This window comes from Mustela lutreola, chromosome 10 (assembly GCF_030435805.1).
Source record: "Mustela lutreola isolate mMusLut2 chromosome 10, mMusLut2.pri, whole genome shotgun sequence".
Lineage (NCBI taxonomy): Eukaryota > Metazoa > Chordata > Mammalia > Carnivora > Mustelidae > Mustela > Mustela lutreola.
The window spans coordinates 100226352-100246077 of NC_081299.1; the positions used below are offsets into that span (position 1 = coordinate 100226352).

The 19726-nt window shown below is 41.0% G+C and overlaps 1 protein-coding gene across 5 annotated transcripts in view; it reads left to right on the plus strand.

The window, feature by feature from the left end:
* The first annotated feature begins 6088 nt into the window (after positions 1-6088).
* TTF2 (transcription termination factor 2) overlaps positions 6089-19726 on the plus strand; it is a 41574-nt gene continuing 27936 nt past the window's right edge. For 4 of the 5 annotated variants that reach the window (XR_009345159.1, XR_009345161.1, XR_009345160.1 and 1 more), the window contains exons 1-4: positions 6089-6169; positions 6254-6356; positions 8957-9043; positions 19640-19706. Coding sequence is in view for 1 of the 5 variants with exons in the window: in XM_059136452.1 (XP_058992435.1) it covers positions 6142-6169; positions 6254-6356; positions 8957-9043; positions 19640-19706 (285 nt within the window). In the remaining 4 variants the exon portion in view is untranslated. Of the gene's footprint in view, positions 6170-6253; positions 6357-8956; positions 9044-19639; positions 19707-19726 lie in introns of those variants that run through there. The other variant, XM_059136454.1, reaches the window with a different exon arrangement.

Genomic DNA, 19726 nt, shown 5'->3' on the forward strand with positions numbered 1-19726 from the left:
GCCCTGCATGTAACCCTTGTGCAGTCCTGTGCTGGCCAGGAATCCTGCTTAAGACTCTCTTGCTCCCTCTCCCTTTGCCCCTTCCCCATCCCATGCTCAGGGGTTTTCCACCCTTTTCCAAAAAAAAAAAAGAAAGAAAGAAAGAAAAGAAAAGAAAAGAAAAAGCTAATAGTTTGTTGTAGTCAAGCATTCTCACATGACTATGATCATAATATATGTAATTGTGTTACTTAGCATTATACAAACTATAACTCTTTCTTTGATCTCCTAGGATTAGTAACGATTGATGTCATTTTTACTTGGGTTTAGTTTAACTTTCCTACAAAAACCTTTAAAGGAAAAAGCCTTTCAAAACCACTGAAAAAGAGGAATACGATGGCTTAATAAGCACATGAAAAGGAGCTCAATGGTCAAAAGTCATTAGGAAATGCAAATCAAAACCCCAGGAGATACCGCTTCACAACCAGCAGAATGACTATTACAAAAAAGGGCAGACAATAACAAGTGCTGGTGAGGGTGTGCAGAGGCGGCATGTTTATACCCTACTTGGGAGAAAATAAAGTGGTTCAACCACTTTGGAAAAGAGTTGGGCGATTTCTTAAAAAGTGAAACCTAGGGGCACCTGGGTGGCTCAGTGGGTTAAAGCCTCTGCCTTTGGCTCTGGTCATGACCCCAGGATCCTGGGATCGATCCCTGCATCAGGCTCTCTGTTCTGCAGGAAGCCTGCTTCCCCACCCTCCCTCTCTGCCTACTTGTGATCTCTGTCTGTCAAATAAATGAATAAAATCTTTAAAAAAAGCAAAACCTAAATTTACATGACCAGAAATTCCGGCCATTGGTATGCACTTGAGAGGAATGAAAGCAAATGCCCACACAGACACTTGTTAACGTTCATAACAACGTTATTCCTAATGACCCCAAAGGGAAAACAACCCAAATGTTTATCAGCTGATGAATGAATACCATGGAATACTCTTCTGCAATAAAAAGAATAAAGTATGGATACGTGCCACAACACGGAGGAAACTCAAATTCTTTTGTGTTTCATGAAAGAAGACAAGGCAGTAGTTCACTCGCTGTATACTCCATTTACAGGAAATGTCCAGAAAAGGCGATTTATAAAGACCCAGCAGATCAGTGGTTGCTTGGTGCTGCAAGTGTTAGTGAGGATTCCTATGCACAGGTTTGCGGGACATATTGGGGGTGATAGTGTAAGGACCTATTTAGAAACTGTCCCTGCTCTCCTTTCCTCAGGGGATTTACTTGGAGACAAGTCCCGGAAACCAGCTTCAGGTAACAAAGCCCAGATACAAAGGTGGGTCAGACCAGGTGGAGACATTGGATCAGTGGGGGGATGCATACTGTCTCCGTGGTTACCAAGGAGTATGCACCCCGCCCTTTGGGCGCCAATCCCAATCAAGGTGTAATAGGCTGGTTCAAATGTTTACTAGGGTAAATGGTAACTCAATTGGTCACCTAGCATCACTGTGGAGTTCCCTGTGTGTGTTACAATCTCATTGGCCACCTGTGCGAGGCCAGGCCCGTCCGCATGGCCTTTGCCCTTAAAAGCTAATCTGTGAAACAGAGAAGGGTTGCCCTTTCTTGTAAGAGGTGTGTCCCGGAGCATTTGGTTAGATTCTTGATGCTTGGCGCGAAATAAAGCTTTGCTTGACCTTCGCTTTGTATCAGTCTCGCTCCTTTAATCACGGACCCATTATTGGGGCATAACAATAGAAAAGTCCTAAAACTGGGTTATGATGATGACTACACAACTTCATAAGTTTACTGAAAAAGTATTGAATTGTACACTTAACAAACACACAGAAAGTAGATGAAGGAGAGGGTGCTTTGAACATTTTGGGGACACTATTTTAAGATGAGTGAAATTTGGAGCCTAAGAAGAAATAGGGCACAACAAAATAATTTGTAAAGTCTCTTGGCTTTTCAGGTGATAACCAGATTTATCCTTAACATAATGTCATCGTGGGCGCCTGGGTGGCTCAGTGGGTTGAGCCGCTGCCTTTGGCTCAGGTCATGATCTCAGGGTCCTGGGATCGAGTCCCGCATCGGGCTCTCTGCTCAGCAGGGAGCCTGCTTCCCTCTCTCTCTCTCTCTCTGCCTGCCTCTCCATCTACTTGTGATTTCTCTCTGTCAAATAAATAAATAAAATCTTTAAAAAAAAAACCATAATGTCATCGTAACGGTGCCTATGTCAAAGGATGAATTTTAAAACGGTCATATCTTTGAAAGGCACAATATGGAAGGAGATTGAGTTACCATTACATACCCTTAGACAAAAAGAATGAAACAGCACCGGAAGAGAGCTTTGTGTTTAGTTTTTATGTTCCTATGCCGCCACCTCGTGGTCATTTATAAAATGGAGCCACTTGGCTTGCCCCCACCTCCCTGCGCCCCCCTTTTTGTAAACCTTGGATTTGTTGAGCCCTGTCTGTATACTACAAATATCTCAATGCTTGGCTGTGTGTAGGTTAAATATCTCAATGGATCGCTGAATAATTTATGCTTCAAACAAACACACACAAACTGTAGGGGCCAGAACTGGATTGGGAATCTCAAAAAATAGCTTCCAGCCCCTGATCTGCCTGGTGTCAGTCAGCTTTGTGACTTTGAGCCCTAACGAGATTAATGTATGGGCCCACCTGGTCCCAAAGTTCAAGCAGAGGCTCTCTGCAAGTTAGCGGTTAGGAGCGTGGTGTGGAGGTAAGTTCCTAACGACTCTTCTACTCTTTAAAATGGGGATAAAAGAATACTTACTGCCAAGGTCAGTGTGAGAACCAAGTGTGAAAATGCATGTGAAAACACTTATCTCAGAATACATGTCAGAAAATAGTGTGCTGTGATGGTTCACACCAGTAATTGTGTGCCTCCTGGACAAATATCCTTTATCTGACATTCCAAAGTACTTACTTCTTCCTAACCCACCCCATCCCCCAAATTAAGCCAAACCCCTGAAAGAAGTTCAGAAAACAAAATATATTTCTTAGAATTACCAGCTGATTGGAAAAACACATTTGAACAATTTAATTACTAAAATACCGAGTAAAGCCAAAGGCTGCACAAAAGCTGGAATTTTACAAATAACTTGGGATCGCTGATTATTTTTTTAAAAGATTTTATTTATTTGACAGAGAGATAGTGAGAGGGAACACAAAGAGGGGAGTGGGAAAAGGAGAAGCAGACTCCCCACTGAGCAGGGAGCCCCATGCGGGGCTCCATCCTAGGACCCTGGGATCACGACCTAAGCTGAAGGCAGAGGCTTGACTGACTGAGCCATCTAGGTGTCCCTCACTGATTATTTTTAAACAATACAGAGAGTGACAACGACATCAAAAAGTGACTTGGAGCTGATCCTCTCACTTCTAGTACCTTACAGGTGCCTGCTCTGTTTACTATATGCCAGCCAGCACAATGCTGACCAGAGGGAAACAGAATTCTTTCATTTTCCCAAGATTTCCAATGAGTGTTTGCATCATTTGATATTTTATTCCATAGGTCAGAGGACTAGGCTGCATAAGGAGCACACTATCTGAAACTAACTAGTGTCTACTATTTTACTCCTTCACCCATTCTATTTCCTCAGGATGTCAAAATACCGAGATGATCTTAGCTTTTATTTTCCAGGCAGATGTTCTGGCATGACTCATACATTAAGTTTTTTGTTTGTTTTTAACAGCTTTATTGAGGGATAATTTAGATACCATAGAATTCCCTAACATACACAGTTGTCGAAGTTTTGGTAACTGTATTACAGTTACGCAATTACTACAATTCAATTTTAGAACAATTCCATCATATACTTTCCATCTGACCAGACCCACAGGGAAAGAATTTACTGGATCATTACCTTGTGGATTTAAACCATCTGGCTCTAGAACCTAGCAGAGGCATTCCTTTTGAATAAATCAAGCTTTAAAGGGAAACAAAGTGAAACTCTCTCTCCAAAGAGAGGTCAATGAAACACATTCTCTCCAGGGGTCTACAGGCTAATTAGAATATAAATTAAACCTATATGTTAAGAATAAAAGTTAATACACGTACACTAACGTATATTTTGAAAAGCGTATATTACATAATTCATTACAGTTTATGCCAACATTATGGCCGCATTTCACTCAAGGATCAGCTTATTTGTTTTCTCACTCTTACAGATATGGTTAGGTGGGATAAACTGCCTGGAACCTGAACATTTTCATCTGGCATATCCCAAATTTATGGAAGAAATATTCCCCCTTTCTGTAATTTGGCTGTGCACACTTCCATGGGGTTGGATGTGAAACACTGCTTTACATCCTGCAGAAGAAAAGGGGATATTTAGGAGACTCTGGTTTTGTCTTCTTTGTTCCAGAAGGCTTATTTACTCAAGAAATAATGAAATTACCACGCTCCTCATCCTGCAGCTCCAGTACTCACGCTCTACGTCTCCCAGTACAGCATCGAGTAGATATGTACACAAAAATCTCTCAATGCAGAATTGTAATCTGGGTTTAAAGAAAAGAAAATGCCTTTATTTATTTATTTGTTTGTTTGTTTTTTGTTCCTGCCTTATCTCTAAGTTTATAGGTGTTTCAGAGAGGTAATTATGTATAAACTACCTCAACTTTGGTTCCAAACACACCTTTATCTAGCCTTACAGAGTTTACAACTCCACTCATCCTGACATTTAAATACTATTTTACTTTGTTGTTTAAGTATTCGCTATGCGTTCACTCAGCCCCCCTCATACACTGAGTTCCTTGTGGTTAGAGGAACTGTTTCAGACTTTGTGGGTGAATAAACGAATTCTGTTTCCCAAGCACCTCGCTCACATTGGGCACAGGAAAAGCTGTTTGATAAGTACTTGTTTAATTAATAATGACACCTCAGGTTTGTCTCCCTTCCAGGAGCCTCTGCCTCCTGTCTCCCCACCACTTATATTTATCATATAACCCAGATTTCCTAGACATTACAGATTTTCTGTCCTACTGTCCCTTAAGAACAGTTGCATGTGCCACACCAGATGTCTGGGCATATGGTCCTCAATAGCTGTAATATGAATCCATCTCTGTTGCAATAAGTCTCTGATTTCTATTCCTCCCTTATTACTAATAGCTCTGATTACCATTTCAAATACAGTTCCCTTTCTTTTATTTATCTTCAGCCTCGATTTTTAACACAAAAGCATACTAATAAGACAAGTTTAACAATACAAAAAATAGAGTACTTTTCATTAAAGGTTATCTATTTCTTCCCTGCTGTTTCTACTTTGACTTGTACAACTCAGGGTTCCTGCACCAGGAGGGCCTAGCGAACCTTCAGTACACACAGGAAGCAGCTGCGCAGTCCCCTGGGCACCCGTGAATCGCCCACTCACTAATTCCGTGACCTTGGTTGAGTCACTCATACTTCTATGAACCTCTCGAGGCCTTCCTTATCATGTTGCCCATCTCACCAGGCTGTCAAGTCAAGAGAGACGGGGATGCGTGAGCACTGAGCAAACTTAAAGGACTGCTGGGGCGGGGGGTTCCCTGCAGAAGTCTTCACGCCTGCTCTCCCCCAGACTTCTCGGTTCACCGTGCAGCTTGAAGGGACACGCCCAGGAGCCCGCACACCACCGCACCCCCGCCCTGCAAGTTCACAGGCTCCTCTGGCGGCAGCAGCTTCTCCCGGCTTGCCTCCCAAGGGACGGAGCCCCAGGCCGGGGCTCGGAGACCACCGCGAAGCTCCGGGCACCGTCTGCCACCGGGAGAAGGGAGTCTTCCTTGCAGAGGGCCCCTCTGCAGGTGTAACGCGCGCTCCCTCTAGGGCCGCCTCCGGGTCTCAATTATAAACCGGGGTCTTCCCTGTCCTCTGCCTCGCCCGGTCCACTCAGCGCACCTGCCAAGCGCAGCCCCGCCCCCGGAAAGCCCCTCGCCGGGAACGCCCCCCCCATCCTCCGAAACCCCATCCCGCCACCCAAGCCACGCCCCACTATTTAAACTCAGGGCGCCCGCGAAAGTGGTTGGTGAAGGTCCCGCGCGGTGAATTATGGGGGCTGAGCCTGCAGAAGGTGGATGCTGATTGGGTCCTGAGCGAGGAGGGCGGGGTAAAAGGCGGAAGCAGGCGCTGGGGGCGGGCTCCGTGGATTTGGAGACCGGAGCGCTCATGGAAGTGGTTAGATGCTCGGAGCATGGTAAGGGGTCCGGGTCTTTTAAGGGCTCCCGGGGTGTGTCGGTGTAGCTTGGCGTAATCGCTGTCAACCTCCTCCTCTTTTCAGGGAGCGTCTGCTTTCTCAAGACCGGCGTCCGTGATGGCCCGAATAAAGGAAAGAGCTTCTACGTGTGCCCGGCTAATACCTGCAGCTACGTGCTGGCCGCCGAGTAAGTCTCGAGCTGGGCATGACTGCCCGCCACCGCCAGCTCCCCTCCGCCCTGCGCCACTGGCACTAGGAGAGGTGGGGACCCTGGTCTCTGCAGCCAGGGCCTTTAAGTAGTTGGTGGTCCCGGGACAGCGTGGCGTCTTCAGGAGGCGCTCGGTTCCTGCTTGCTCTTTGGCCCTGGGCAGTTTAATCACCCTCTCTGGGCCTCCAATTTCGCCCACCTGTAAAATGGAGGTTCGACTACATCTGGAACCTTCTGGTCCTTTCCCGCTCTGGGTTTCTTCTTGTTTGCCAGGCCTTCTGCTAGGACATTGCTGCTCCTTGCTAAGTGAGGACATGCAGACGTAGTAGAAAATAAGTGGTTCTTGTTTTGCACTAGTTTCAGGCCGAATTTGTTTTTAAATGTTTGAGGTTAAAACTCGCTGTTGGTCAGATTGTCCACTCCTTTTTTTTTTTTTTTTTTAAGATTTTATTTATTTTATTTGACAGAGAAAGATCACAAGTAGGCAAAGAGAGGGGCAAGCAGGCTCCCTGATGAGCAGAGAGCCCAGTGTGGCGCTCCATCCCAGGACCCTGAGATCATGACCTGAGCCGAAGGCAGAGGCTTAACCCACTGAGCCACCCAGGCGCCCCTGTCAACTCCTTTTTAAAAGAAGGTTCTCTGGGGGTGTCTGAGTAGCTCAGTTGGTTAAGCATCTGATTTCCACTGGGGTCATAATTTTAGGGTCCTGAGATAGAGTCCCGCTTGGAGCCGTGGGTGTGGAGCCTGCTTAAGATTATGTTTCTCTCTCTCTCAAAAAAAAAAAAAAAAAAAAAGGATTCTCTTCATTTAAGGTGTAAGATTGATAATCTAAAGAAACAGGTTACTTTCGGGATTAATGCTGAAAGAAAACCAGATATCTGATCAGCATTCTGGTTTTACAAAATTGGAAGCTGAGGCCCAGAAATGTTAAGCATCTCCTTAAAGTGAGAAAAGTAATACTGTTGTCATAAAGTGTTAATAAGGTCCACAGCCTATGTGAATTTTTAAACCTAATCACATTAAACATTTTTCTTGCTCTTGCTCTCTACTCAATTTGGTAGAAAACATGAATTCTCTCCATCTGCTGTAAGGCATAAAGTGGATATCAATACTAGAAAATAAATTATTTTTTAGCTTGTATGTATTAACTTATGTTTCCCTTACATGATTAGATGATTTGTGTCTTTGTTGTGCTTTGAAACTAAGCGAAGGAATTTGAGTCTGTCTTCAGATTTGGCAGATAAATTTTCAGAGAAAATACTTTCTTAGTCTTCTAGTTAGTTGTCATTTTATTGGAAAGAAATTACCGGGACTCAATTTAGTTAAATACCGAAATGGTTTTTAAAAAAGTAGTGTCAGATCTTAAGATAGAAGGGATAAGCCAGTTAAGCTATCAACAACATATCATTAAGTCAGGATTTACTATTTATTTCTAATTTCTATACCAAGTTTCTTAGGTCCTGTACCTCGTTCAAGTCTCATGAAACATGGAAGCATGTTCAGACTTGAATGAAGCATTAATGGTAGCGTAAGACTCAGCTTTATGTTAAAAGAAACATACCTTTGGGGCGCCTGGCTGGCTCAGTTGGTGGAGCATGTGATCCATGTCGAACTTGGCGGGTGCAGAGGTAACTTGAAAATAGAATCATTAAAAAAAGATACCTTTATATAGAATATCATTTATGCAAATATACTGCTATCAAACTAGTACAATATAATAGCTGACTTGACAGTTACTTAATAAACTTGACCAATTTGGAATATGTCTGATAACCACAATATAAGCAAAGCAAAGGAAGAAACAAGCGCCCCACATCATATGAGAGCACTTTAGGTCTTCACTCAAAACTGTGTCACCTCAAATGTTCTGTATACATTCGCTCATGATAAACTGCAAAAGGAGAGTTAGAAAACTTAGGCCAGGCATGAAGCAGGTTAGGAGAGCCTGCCCCAAAACAGATTGTTATAGGACGAGAGATGATGGAAGAACTTGGGGAAAATTCACAGCCAGTCTTAGGTACTTCAGCTGTGAGTGTCTCACAACATAGAGGTCACAAACACAGTGTAGTTTTGAGCTGTTGAGTCATCAGGAGAAAGGTGTATTTATCGTCTTCCTGTCTTTAGGGGAGAGGGAAGGAAATTGAAAGCTGTGGAGCCTTTCCCCAGAGGGATGTGCATAGATGTACAAATGTATGGGATTTACAAACCCATACATACAAACCCATGGAGGTCATACATGTATTCTTATGTTTAAAACCCATGGTTTAAGGGTGCCTGGGTGGTTCAGTCAGTTAAACATTGGGCTATTGATTTTGGCTCAGGTCATGCTTTCAGGATCATGTGAATGAGTCCTGGGTCAGTCTCCACACTGGGTGTAGAGCCTGCTTGAGATTCTCTCTCTCCCACTGCCCTTCCCCCTTGTGCATGCCTGCGAGGGCACGCACACACGCGCACGCACACACACACACCACACTCTCAAAAATAAAGAAAGAAAACCCATAGATTGGATTGAATTTTAGAATGCTAATTTCTATGATCTCCTAAAACAAAATTTCCTTTTTTTTTTCCCTCCCCTCTAGTATTCCTGTTTCTCATTGTTTATTGCATGAGGACTGCGTGGTAGGGCTTCAGGGTTTGCTTCTACTGCCAGGCAAGGAAGAATATAGGTAAGTGTCCAAAGGGAAAATCTTCATGTATTTACTTCTTTCTTTCCCTGGAAGAGTTACAGCCAGGTATGTTTTCTAGAACTGACTATTCTGTAAAAACGATTTTTTAACAAAGAGGATTTCTGTGTGTATTGAATACCTTCTGAGCTTGTCATTCCTCACTGCTGAGCTAGTGGTTGATCTGGTTAATTTCAGATCGATTGGTTTTCCTTCCTCCCTCTCCAGCTCTTCAGTAGCCACTGCTGTCAGTCCCCCAACAGTCATTAACTTGCTGTGACTTGTCAACTTATCCATTTAGTCATAGAATGAAGTAATGTCTAAAAATGTCTCAAGTATGTTAAGTACTCAATAAATGTTAGTTTCCCTTCTATTGTATGAAAACTCCGAGGTAAGGCAGAGAAATCTATATAAATGGCAGGTGATATTTATCATGAATATTGAAAGGTTAGTAACAATTCAGTAGGGGCAAGAGAAGGATCAATATCCTCCATTAGGGCACAGATTTAGGTAGTAACCGGGAATTGCAAGCATTTGCTTGGGTAATAATTTAGTGTGTGTTTGAATAGAAATTTCAGAAGATAAGGCTGGTCAGGAGGCAGAGGCCAGGTATGATGTTCGCTATATGATACTCTGTGCAGTTCAGAATGTATATATTCCAGATCAATCCCCCCGCATATTGGCATTTAAGTACCATCTTCATATGGCACTTAAATGCCAGTACTGCTGTTTTTCTTAATTGGGTTGTAGATACAGTAGGATGCATAGATTTTAAGTGTTCAACAGTTGAGTTTGAGTAATTGATATAACCAAGCCTCAGTCAAAATAGAAAAATATTTCCATTACCCCATTAAGTGCCATTGGACTCCCTTCTAGTTACTCCTCTCCTTCCACCATAGGCAACCACTGTTACTCTTCTATGTCTGGCTTCTTTTATGAAACAGTCTCTGTGAAATTCATCCACATGGTTGTGTGTATCAATAATTCTTCATTATTGCTGAGTTGAGTTCTGTTTTGTGATTATCACAGTTTCTTGGGCTTATTTGCCCTCTATATATCTTCTTTGGTGAAGTATCAGTTTAAATCTTTTAGCCATTTTTTTTTTTTCATTGAAAATTTTATTGAGATAATTGTAGATTCTCATGCATTTATAAGAAATAGTACAAAAAGAGCCCTGTAGACTTCTTACCTCCTGGTACCATTTTGCAAAGTATACATAAATAGTATCTAATATTACAATTAGGATGTTATTCAGCCCACTGATCTTATTTGTGAAGATCGTTTTCCTTGTGGTAATGTGTGTGTGTGTGTAGATTTAGTTCTATACAGTTATCATGTGTAGTTTTTTTGTATGCACCACCACAGTCCCGATATGGAACAGTTCCTTCATCACTAAATTCCTCTACCCTGCCTCTCACTCCCTCCATCTTGTCTCTGGCAACCAGGTATCTGATCTCCATTTCTAAAGTTTGTTCCTTCAGAAATGTTACATCAGTGGAGTCATAAAGGGTAAATTCGGGGATTTTTTGCTTATTTTAAAAGTTGTGTTGTCTTAACCATAAGTGACTCTTAATCTCACAAAACAAACTGAGGGTTGCTGCGGGGAGAGGGGTTGGGAGAGGTGGGTGGGGTTATGGACATTGGGGAGGGTATGTGCTATGGTGAGTGCTGTGAAATGTGTAAAGCTGGTGATTCACAGACCTGTACACCTGGGGATAAAAATACATAGTATGTTTATTAAAATAAATTAGTTAATTTTAAAAAATTGTGTTGTCTTTTTATTATGGAATTTGAAGAGTTCTTTATATATTCCCTATACGAGTTCTTTAGAAAATACATGTATAATAAATATTTTCTCCAAGTCTTTGGTTTTCATTTTCTTAACTCCCTTTTGAAAAGTAGAAGTTTCTCATTTTTATAAAGTCCAATTTATCATTTTTTTGTCCTTTGTGCTTTATGTGTTCCCTCTGAGAAATCTTTGCCTGCCCAAAGATTACAAATTTCTCCAAGGATTTCTTTTAGAGTAGGTTTTATAGTTGTTTTTTGTTTAATTTGTTTTAATTTTTTTATTAACATATAATGTATTATCAGCCCCAGGGGTACAGGTCTGTGAATCTCAGGTTTACCTACTTTACAGCACTCATCATAGCACATACCTTCCCCAATGTCCATAACCCAACCACCCTCTCCTTACCTGCCCCCCCCCCAAGCAACCCTGTTTGTTTTGTGAAATTAAGAGTCTCTTATGGATCCCATCTTGTTTCATTTTTTCCTTCCCTACTTCCCAGACCCCCCACTTTGCCTCTCAACTTCCTCATATCAGGGAGATCGTATGATAATTGTCTTTCTCTGATTGACTTATTTCGCTCAGCATAATACCCTCTAGTTCCATCCACGTCGTCATAAATGGAAAGATTTCATTTCTTTTGATGGCTGCATAGTATTCGTGTGTGTGTGTGTGTGTGTATCACATCTTTATCCATTCATCTGTTGATGGACATCTAGGTTCTTTCCATAGTTTGGCTATTGTGGACATTGCTGCTATAAACACAACTAAACACTGTTTTCCTCTCAGGACTGCCTTTGTTGTGTCCCACAGATTTTGAACATTTGTGTTTTTGTTATCATTTGTTTCCCTGAATTTTTTCAGTTCTTCTTTAATTTCCTGGTTGACCCATTCGTTCTTTAGTAGGATGCTCTTTAGCCTCCATGTATTTGGGTTCTTTCCAAATTTCCTCTTATGATTGAGTTCTAGCTTCAGAGCACTGTGGTCTGAAAATATGCAGGAAATGATCCCAGTCTTTTGGTACTGGTTGAGACCTGATTTGTGACCCAGGATGTGAGCTATTCTGGAGAATGTTCCATCTGCCCTAGAGAAGAATGTGTATTCTGTTGCTTTGGGATGGAATGTTCTGAATATATCAGTGGTGTCCATCTGGTCCAGTGTGTCATTAAAGGCCTTTCTTTTGTTTGGATGATCTGTCCATTTCAGTGAGGGGGGTGTTAAAGTCCCCTACTATTATTGTATTATTGTCTATATGTTTCTTTGATTTTGTTATTAACTGGTTTGTGTAGTTGGCTGCTCCCATGTTAGGGGCATAGATATTTAAAATTGTTAGATCTTTTTGTTGGACAGACGCTTTGAGTATAATATAGTGTCCTTTCTCATCTCTTATTATAGTCTTTGGCTTAAAATCTAATTTATCTGATATAAGGATTGCCACCCCAACTTTCTTTTGATGTCCATTAGCATGGTAAATTGTTTTTCAACCCCCTCACTTTAAATCTGGAGGTGTCTTTGGGTCTAAAATGAGTTTCTTATAGACAGCATATTGATGGGTTTGTTTTTTTTTTTAATCCATTCTGATACCTGTGTCTTTTGATTAGGGCATTTAGCCCATTTACATTCAGGGTAACTATTGAGAGATATGAATTTAGTGCCATTGTATTGCCTGTAAGGTGACTGTTACTGTATATTGTGTCTTTTCCTTTCTGGTCTACTATTTTTAGGTTCTCTCTTTGCTTAGAGGACCCCTTTCAATATTTCCTGAAGAGCTGGTTTGGTGTTTACAAACTCTTTTAGTTTTTGTTTGTCCTGGAGGCTTTTTAAAAAATTTTAGACTTTTTTTTTTTTTTTTTTTTTTTTTTAATCTGAGAAAGAGAGAGAGAGAGATCACAAGTAGGCAGAGAGAGAGGAGGAAGCAGGCTCCCTGCTGAGCAGAGAGCCTGATGCAGGGCTTGATCCCAGGACTCCAGAATCATGGCCTGAGCCAAAGGCAGAGGCTTTAACCCACGGAGTCACCCAGGTGCCCGTCCTGGAACCTTTTTATCTCTCCTTCTATTTGCAGTGATACAGAGATTTTATAGTTTATTTTTTTAATGGCTTTTTTTTTTTTTATCATTTGTGATCTATTCCAAATAATTTTGGCTATTTTATGAGATAGGAATAGTTCATTTATTTTTCCGTATGTTACTGAGTGAATATATTATTTGGTTGTCTTGGCACCGTTATGGAAGACTTCCCTTTCCCCGTAGAAGTACTTGGCACTTTGTAAAAAATCAGTGACCACCATGTTACAGATCTGTTTTTTGAACTTGTTAACCTGTTCTGTTGGTCCTTTTGCCTATCCTGACACAAGCAGGTAAGATAGTGTGAGTCTTCCAGCATTCTTTTCCAAGATTGGCTCTTCTGAGTCATGTCCATATAAAATGTAGCATCAACTTCTACATTTCCTTAGGTCGGTATTATACCGAATCTGTATAGATCCTTTGGGGAAGAACTGACATTAAAGTTGATTTTCCAGTCTATGAGCATGGTATATTTATGGCTTTCTTTCCCCACAGCATTGTTGAATAGTTTTCATTGTAGAGTACTCTACTCCTTTTGTTAAATTTAATCTTCAGAGAGTGTTATGGTTTTTGATGCTATTATAAATGGTATTTTTAAATTGTTTACTTTTTTAAAAAAAGATTTATTTATCTGAGAGAGAGAGGGAGTGGGAGAAGGGGTGGAGGGAGAAGATCTGAACCAGACTACCCGCTGAGCACAGAGCCCCACACAGGGACAATTTCATGACCTTGAGATCATGACCTGAGCTGAAACCAAGAGTCAGATGCTCAACCAACTGAGCCACCCAGGTGTTCTGAAATTTTCACCTTTTGACTGTTTTTTTTTTTTTTGTTGTTGTTGTTAGTACAGTGGGGCTGGTAAGCCTCTAGAGCATGAAGTCAGGATGTCCTGACACCTAAAACCATTTACATGCTGCTGGGGGTACCCCTCTACCATATGGGAAGACTGTTTGAGGTTGTAGGAAGCCACTGAAGAATGTTTGCTCCAATTGCATTAATAAAAGACAGATGGTTGAAGAAGGTTGGTCAGAAAGGAAGACGGTGGAGGCAAGGAGACTTAGGGTATAGAGGTGCTATTAAATGTCTAGTAAATGGCATAGTCAGTATCACTTACCACCATAGACTCTTCTGTGATAGGAAAATGCGACAACTAACATTTAGAGAGGTTAGGAAAGGAAGCAGGTCCCAGGGTTGTGAAGTGGCATTGCTGAGATTCAGACCTTGGTCTTGCTGGTTCTAGATGCATCCATCCCCTTTAGTCTCTGAGTGAAAGGTGTGCTTGGACTGAGGCACTGGCAGTGGAGTTGGGTGTACTTAGATTGTGAAAAGCTTTGGTAGGGCATTTAAGCTTGTATCTGTGTCCTTCATTTTCCCCTCAGGAGCAGTGACCCTGGCGGTCCCGACTTCCCTGGGTTTGAGGATTCAGTGAGGTCGTGGGTCTGATGCATGCAGTTGGCATTTGGCTCACTGTGAGTGCTCAGTGAATGCTGCTCAAGTTGGGATCTATGGGTGCTGAGTTTACCATTAAGCAAGACAAGGAAAGAAAGGTAGTATCAGTGGAGGACTGGGATGTGTGGACAACACAGACAGCTTTGAACTAGTCACGTCTTACATATATAGGAGACCAGCTAGAGAAGGAAGTGCAGCTCCAAAGAAAGGTCTAAGCTCAACATGGAATTCTGACAAGTTACCGTGAATAGTTTTCATACTAGGTAGATGAGGCCGAGACATGATCATTATTTTAAGATAGAAAAGTAAAGGGTCACCGGGGTGGCTTAGTTGATTAAGCATCTGACTCTTGATTTTGGCCCAGGTCATGATCTCAGACTTGTGAGACGGAGTGCTGTGTCAGGCTTCTTGCTAGGCGTGGAGCCTGCTTAAGATTCTCTCTCCCTCTCTTGCCCCTCCCCCCTCTAAAAAAAAATAGAAAAGTAAAGTATGTCAATGTTTTTCTTTTAGCCCAAGTCTGGAACATTATTACTAGGAGGTACTTACTGGAGGTTTTAAGAGGTTGTTTTAGGATAATAAAATACAGTTCAACAACACACAATAAATAAAAAACAAGAAACAGTCAAGTACCCTGATACATAGTCCAGACTGGAGATTTTAACAGAATTAGATACATCTAGTATGTCAGTAGATGACTTCCCTAGCAGACAGTAAGGGCTTTTAGCCAGGACCCCTGTACTCTGGAGAATAACCTCAGGGAATACAACCTTTTGTTCTGAAAACTGAACTTAAAGTACTTCGTGTCTTTGACTTAATTCCAGCATGTTTGAAGCTTAACCCAACTAGGTGACAGGTGTAGCCAAGTAATGGGAAGGAGGTATAAGCCCAGATGAGGCAAAGATGCCCATTTTTCATTCCTTGGCATGTAGCTGCATTTGTGTGCAGTTCTCTAACTTAAACACCAGATGGTGGCACTTACCAGCATTTGACTGGCCCTTCAGCCTTGGCCATCTGTTTAGGGACAAGAAACAGTCACTTCAGTAGAACCAGAGGAAGGAACTCTTGCCCTGACTTGAATGATGTGATACACTTTGATTTACACATCAAGTGTGGACATGTCATTGAGCTTCCTGAGTTTCTGTTTGCTCCTTTCCCATTTCCCCCTCCTCTCCTTTGTCTTTCAACTTCTCAAAGATCTAGAATCAAAATAGAAGGAAGTATTCTTTATCTGTAACTAGGTAAAATAGGTTTTAATTCTTTAAATAACTGATTGTTGTGGGATGTTCAAAATATTTTATCTTTAGGGATGCCTGGGTGGCTGTTGGTTAAGTGGCTGCCTTCAGCTCAGGTCATGAGCTCTGAGTTCTGGGATCGAGCCTGGCATTGAGCCCTGTGGATGGGCCTGCTGTTCAGCGGGGAATCTGCTTCTCCCTCTGCCCCCCCACCCCACTCGTGCACACTCTTACTCTCTCTACTCTCTCTCTCTCAAATAAATTTAAAATTTAAATTGAAAAAATCTATTTTATTTTTAGTATCATTTGAGTCTTTGTCTAGCAGATTCCTTGTGTGGTTGGTTTTTGGGTAAGATTGGGGTGCAGACGATATAGCCCAGTGATGATTTTCTGGGCAGATGACAGAAATTTGGGTCTAAGCCAGGCCCGTGCAGAAGCTCATGAAGTTCCACCCCCACGAAGAGCCCCCTTCATTAAAGCTAGTACATCTTGTAGTGTATTTATATGGTAGAGTATCATACACTGTGCTGTGTAATGGAAGGAATCCTCATATGTGAAGGCTGTTAGCTCTAAGTGTCACAGTTTTCCCACTTTGCCTTTTGTGTTATAATCTTGCTAACGATGTTTTCACCACATGGAAGTTTAAAACTTTATTTTAATGGCCGTAGGGTAGAGGAGAGCCATGCTCCTTAGTGGTTCCCGCGGGTGGAAGTTTAAAACTTTGATGTGGCCAGAATTGCCAAATCCTTCACCCCTCAGCTGCAGGGCTTTAGGTCCTACTTAGAAAAGGCTTTGGTCTGAACCTTATCTTTACATGTATTAATGCATGTGGTCTTCACAGTGATCATAAGAGGTAGGTACTTTTTTTTTTTTTTTTTTTTGCCATTTTAGAGAATAGGAAACTGGCACAGAGGCTAATCAAATGAATTATCTGAGGATTCAGAGCTAAATGTATTGAGGCTGGGATTCTGACCAATGGGAGAAGACTCTGGGGCCCAAGGGAATCCTGGCCTGACTAAAGTGAACGTGCCTGACAGTGTAAATCTGGGTTGGACAATCAACCTGTAGGAGGAAGGGAGGATATGCCTTCTCGTGGAGCATTGAAGAGGTCTGGTTTCCTCTAGCTGTGTTCATTATTACTGTTTATTGCTTACATCCTGGGAGATAATGAATATACTGCAGAAGTTACATTCTTCTTTGTGGCAGAATCAATATTTGCTTTTTCTGAGCATATATTTCCGTTGCTTTCTTTGTTGATTTGCAATTTAATAAAGATAGTAGACTTTTTATCCTAAAAACAGAGAAGCCCACCCAGATTGGTTTTAATAAAAATACAAGTACAGGCATTTTTAGCACCATGCCTAGAACATAGTAGATGCTTAATTGTTAAATCAGAGATATGTTGTTTTGTCCCTTCTTGGTCTCTTAAGTCCCACCCTTTTGAAAGTCTGCAGTCACTTGGGCTTTCAAATGGATACGATTTATAAAATGTTCTAGTCAGTGAAGATTTCAAGTACTTGATACACTTAAAATAACAGCAGAAATTTATTCCTGATTTACTTAGATAAGGAGTGGTACTGCCCGATAGTTGCCAGGACTTTAGATTGTTATGCATTTGAAGCATCTCGGAAATTTTTTTACACATGTTCAATATAATATCCTATTGCAGTGAGAAAAACTAAAGAGACCAGCAAATTTTTTTCAGAGAATTGTGAGCTTGAACGGGAAAATTGTGAGTTTATACTGGGGGGGCTGGACCTGTTTTCTTTTCAGTTTGACTGGAACACTTGTTCATTTGAGGCTTATCTTTGCTTTTATGTCCAGGTGAGGTAATGACATCTGGGGATTTTGAATTGGGACTTGGACTGTCACGATTCATGTTGTATATCATGTGACTAATTTAAGAGGTTAGAAAAAGAGCAAGAGATTAAGCTGAAAGAAGAAAGAAAGGATTAATGTAGGTAAAAATGGAATTTAATGAGTCAGATAACAGCAATAAATAAAATCGAGAAGGTAATTGATCAAGAAAAACCGAGACGGCCCTAGTATACAATATGAGAAATAAGCAGTTACCCTACAGATACATTAAGATTCATTGTGACATTGTTTTTAGTAGCATAATATTGGAAACAACCAAACTGTCTATCAAGAAGGTTCTTAATAAATAAATAATGGAGCTCTAGATAGGGGGAAACTGTGCAGCTATACGAAAAAAATATATATATGTGCATACATATTAAATATATATATACACGCATATACACATAAAATATATGCACATATATATGTGTGAACCCTTTATGTGTTCTAGAAAAATCTTGACTACATTGTTAAAAAATGCCGTGTATTTAGTATAATGTATAACAATGCTATCCATTTGTGTGGAAAAGGAAATTATGATTCATATATTTATATTGATCTGAATATATTAAAATCTCTGGAAAGGTAAACAGAAAGCTAATAGGAATGGGTACTTGGAAAGGATGGGAACTGGGAATAGGTTACTGTGAGATGATCCTTTTCATGGCTTTATACTTTCTGGTTGAGTTTGTTGCCTAGTTAAACAGTTAAGTAAAATGATATTTAAAAGCTGCTTCTCTTTGACTGATTATTAAATGTGTTTGAAGACTCATTTTGGGTAAGGAAAAAATCAGCTCACTCTATTTAATTCCACGATACTTAACAGGTATGTACAAAAAGCAAGGCATAGTTGCGAATAAAGAGATCACATATGACTATAGTCTTCTGGTTGCTGAAAATGTCGGGCAGACAGGCAGATACGAGTATAATACAACTCAATACAACAGAAATACAGAAACAATACAGTGGATGAACAGGGAAAGCAATATGGGAAAACCTTGCAAAGGAGGTATGGCTTGAACTGGGCTCTGAGGGACATGTAGGACTTTGAGAACTGGTGATGGGGGACGTGGTGGGCAAACAGGGATGAAGAAGACATTCTTTGGATGGAGGGAGAATCACATGCAAAATCTGGCGTGCCAGAGAGCACATGCATGGTTTCATTTGTGGATGGAGCAGCATAGCCATTTCTGTGGGAGGGTCGTAGGCTGTATTTACTGGTATAGGGACAGTCTTGTATTGGAATGTATGAGTACAGTCTTTTTTTTTTTAATGGGAAATTGCAAATATATACAAGTAGACAAGATAGACTATTACAACATATGAGCTCCAACAGTTACCAACTCATGCCAGTCTTGTTCAGTGTATTCTCTACCCTCTCTTCCCTGCCATCTCCTGCCATATTTTCAGACAGGTCCCAGATTACATCATTTATTCTGTAGATGTTTCAGTGTATGGCTCTAAGACAGGGATTCTCTCTCTTTTTAACCAGTTGGAGTGCAGATTGCCAGGAGCTTCATAGATGTCATAGTTTATTTTTAATAATTTTCTGTTTATATGTTTAAATCAATAAATAAGGTTCACAGTTGCAATTGATTGATGTGTCTGTGAAGTCTCTGAAGTTCTCTCTCCATTTTTTCCCTCCCTTGTAATATATGTTTCAAAGGAAGGCAGTTGTTTGTCATAGATCATTTCTCACGGTCAAGATCTTACAGGTCATATCCCTGTGGCTGAGCTCTGTGTGTTCCTGTTGTTTGTATTTTCCGTAAATTGGTAATTGAATCTGGGGGTTTGACCTGATCTGGGTTAATTTTTGTTTGTTTTGGTTTGGCTTAGTTTTGTTTTGTTTTACTGTATAGGTCATATCATGGTTTCCCATCAGGGATACCTAATGTCTGGTTCTCTCTCTTTTTCTGATTTTAGCAGCCGCTGCTGATCATGTTTCTATTTCAGTCATTCCTTGCAGAGTGAAAAGGATAAACCTGTGTACATCTTGGTTTCCATGACGCTTCTTTTCTTCCATTTCTTAGTCCTTCTACATACCTCATGCAGTAGAATTTCTAAATGTAAATATAGGAGTAATTGGTTTCAAGTGACCTTTCAAAACCAGCACCAAATAGTTGCAAGATGTTTTTTGGATGAAAAAGTAGTTTGTCTCATTGTGATGGATTTCCACAGCCTTGATTGTTTGTGTTTTATATTTCACTAGATTGTTCTTCCAGTGCGTTAGAAGTAAGGCGGCGGGGAAGCAATGGTGCGGAAGTATCCCGTGGCAGGTAGGAGTTATTCCCGTCTT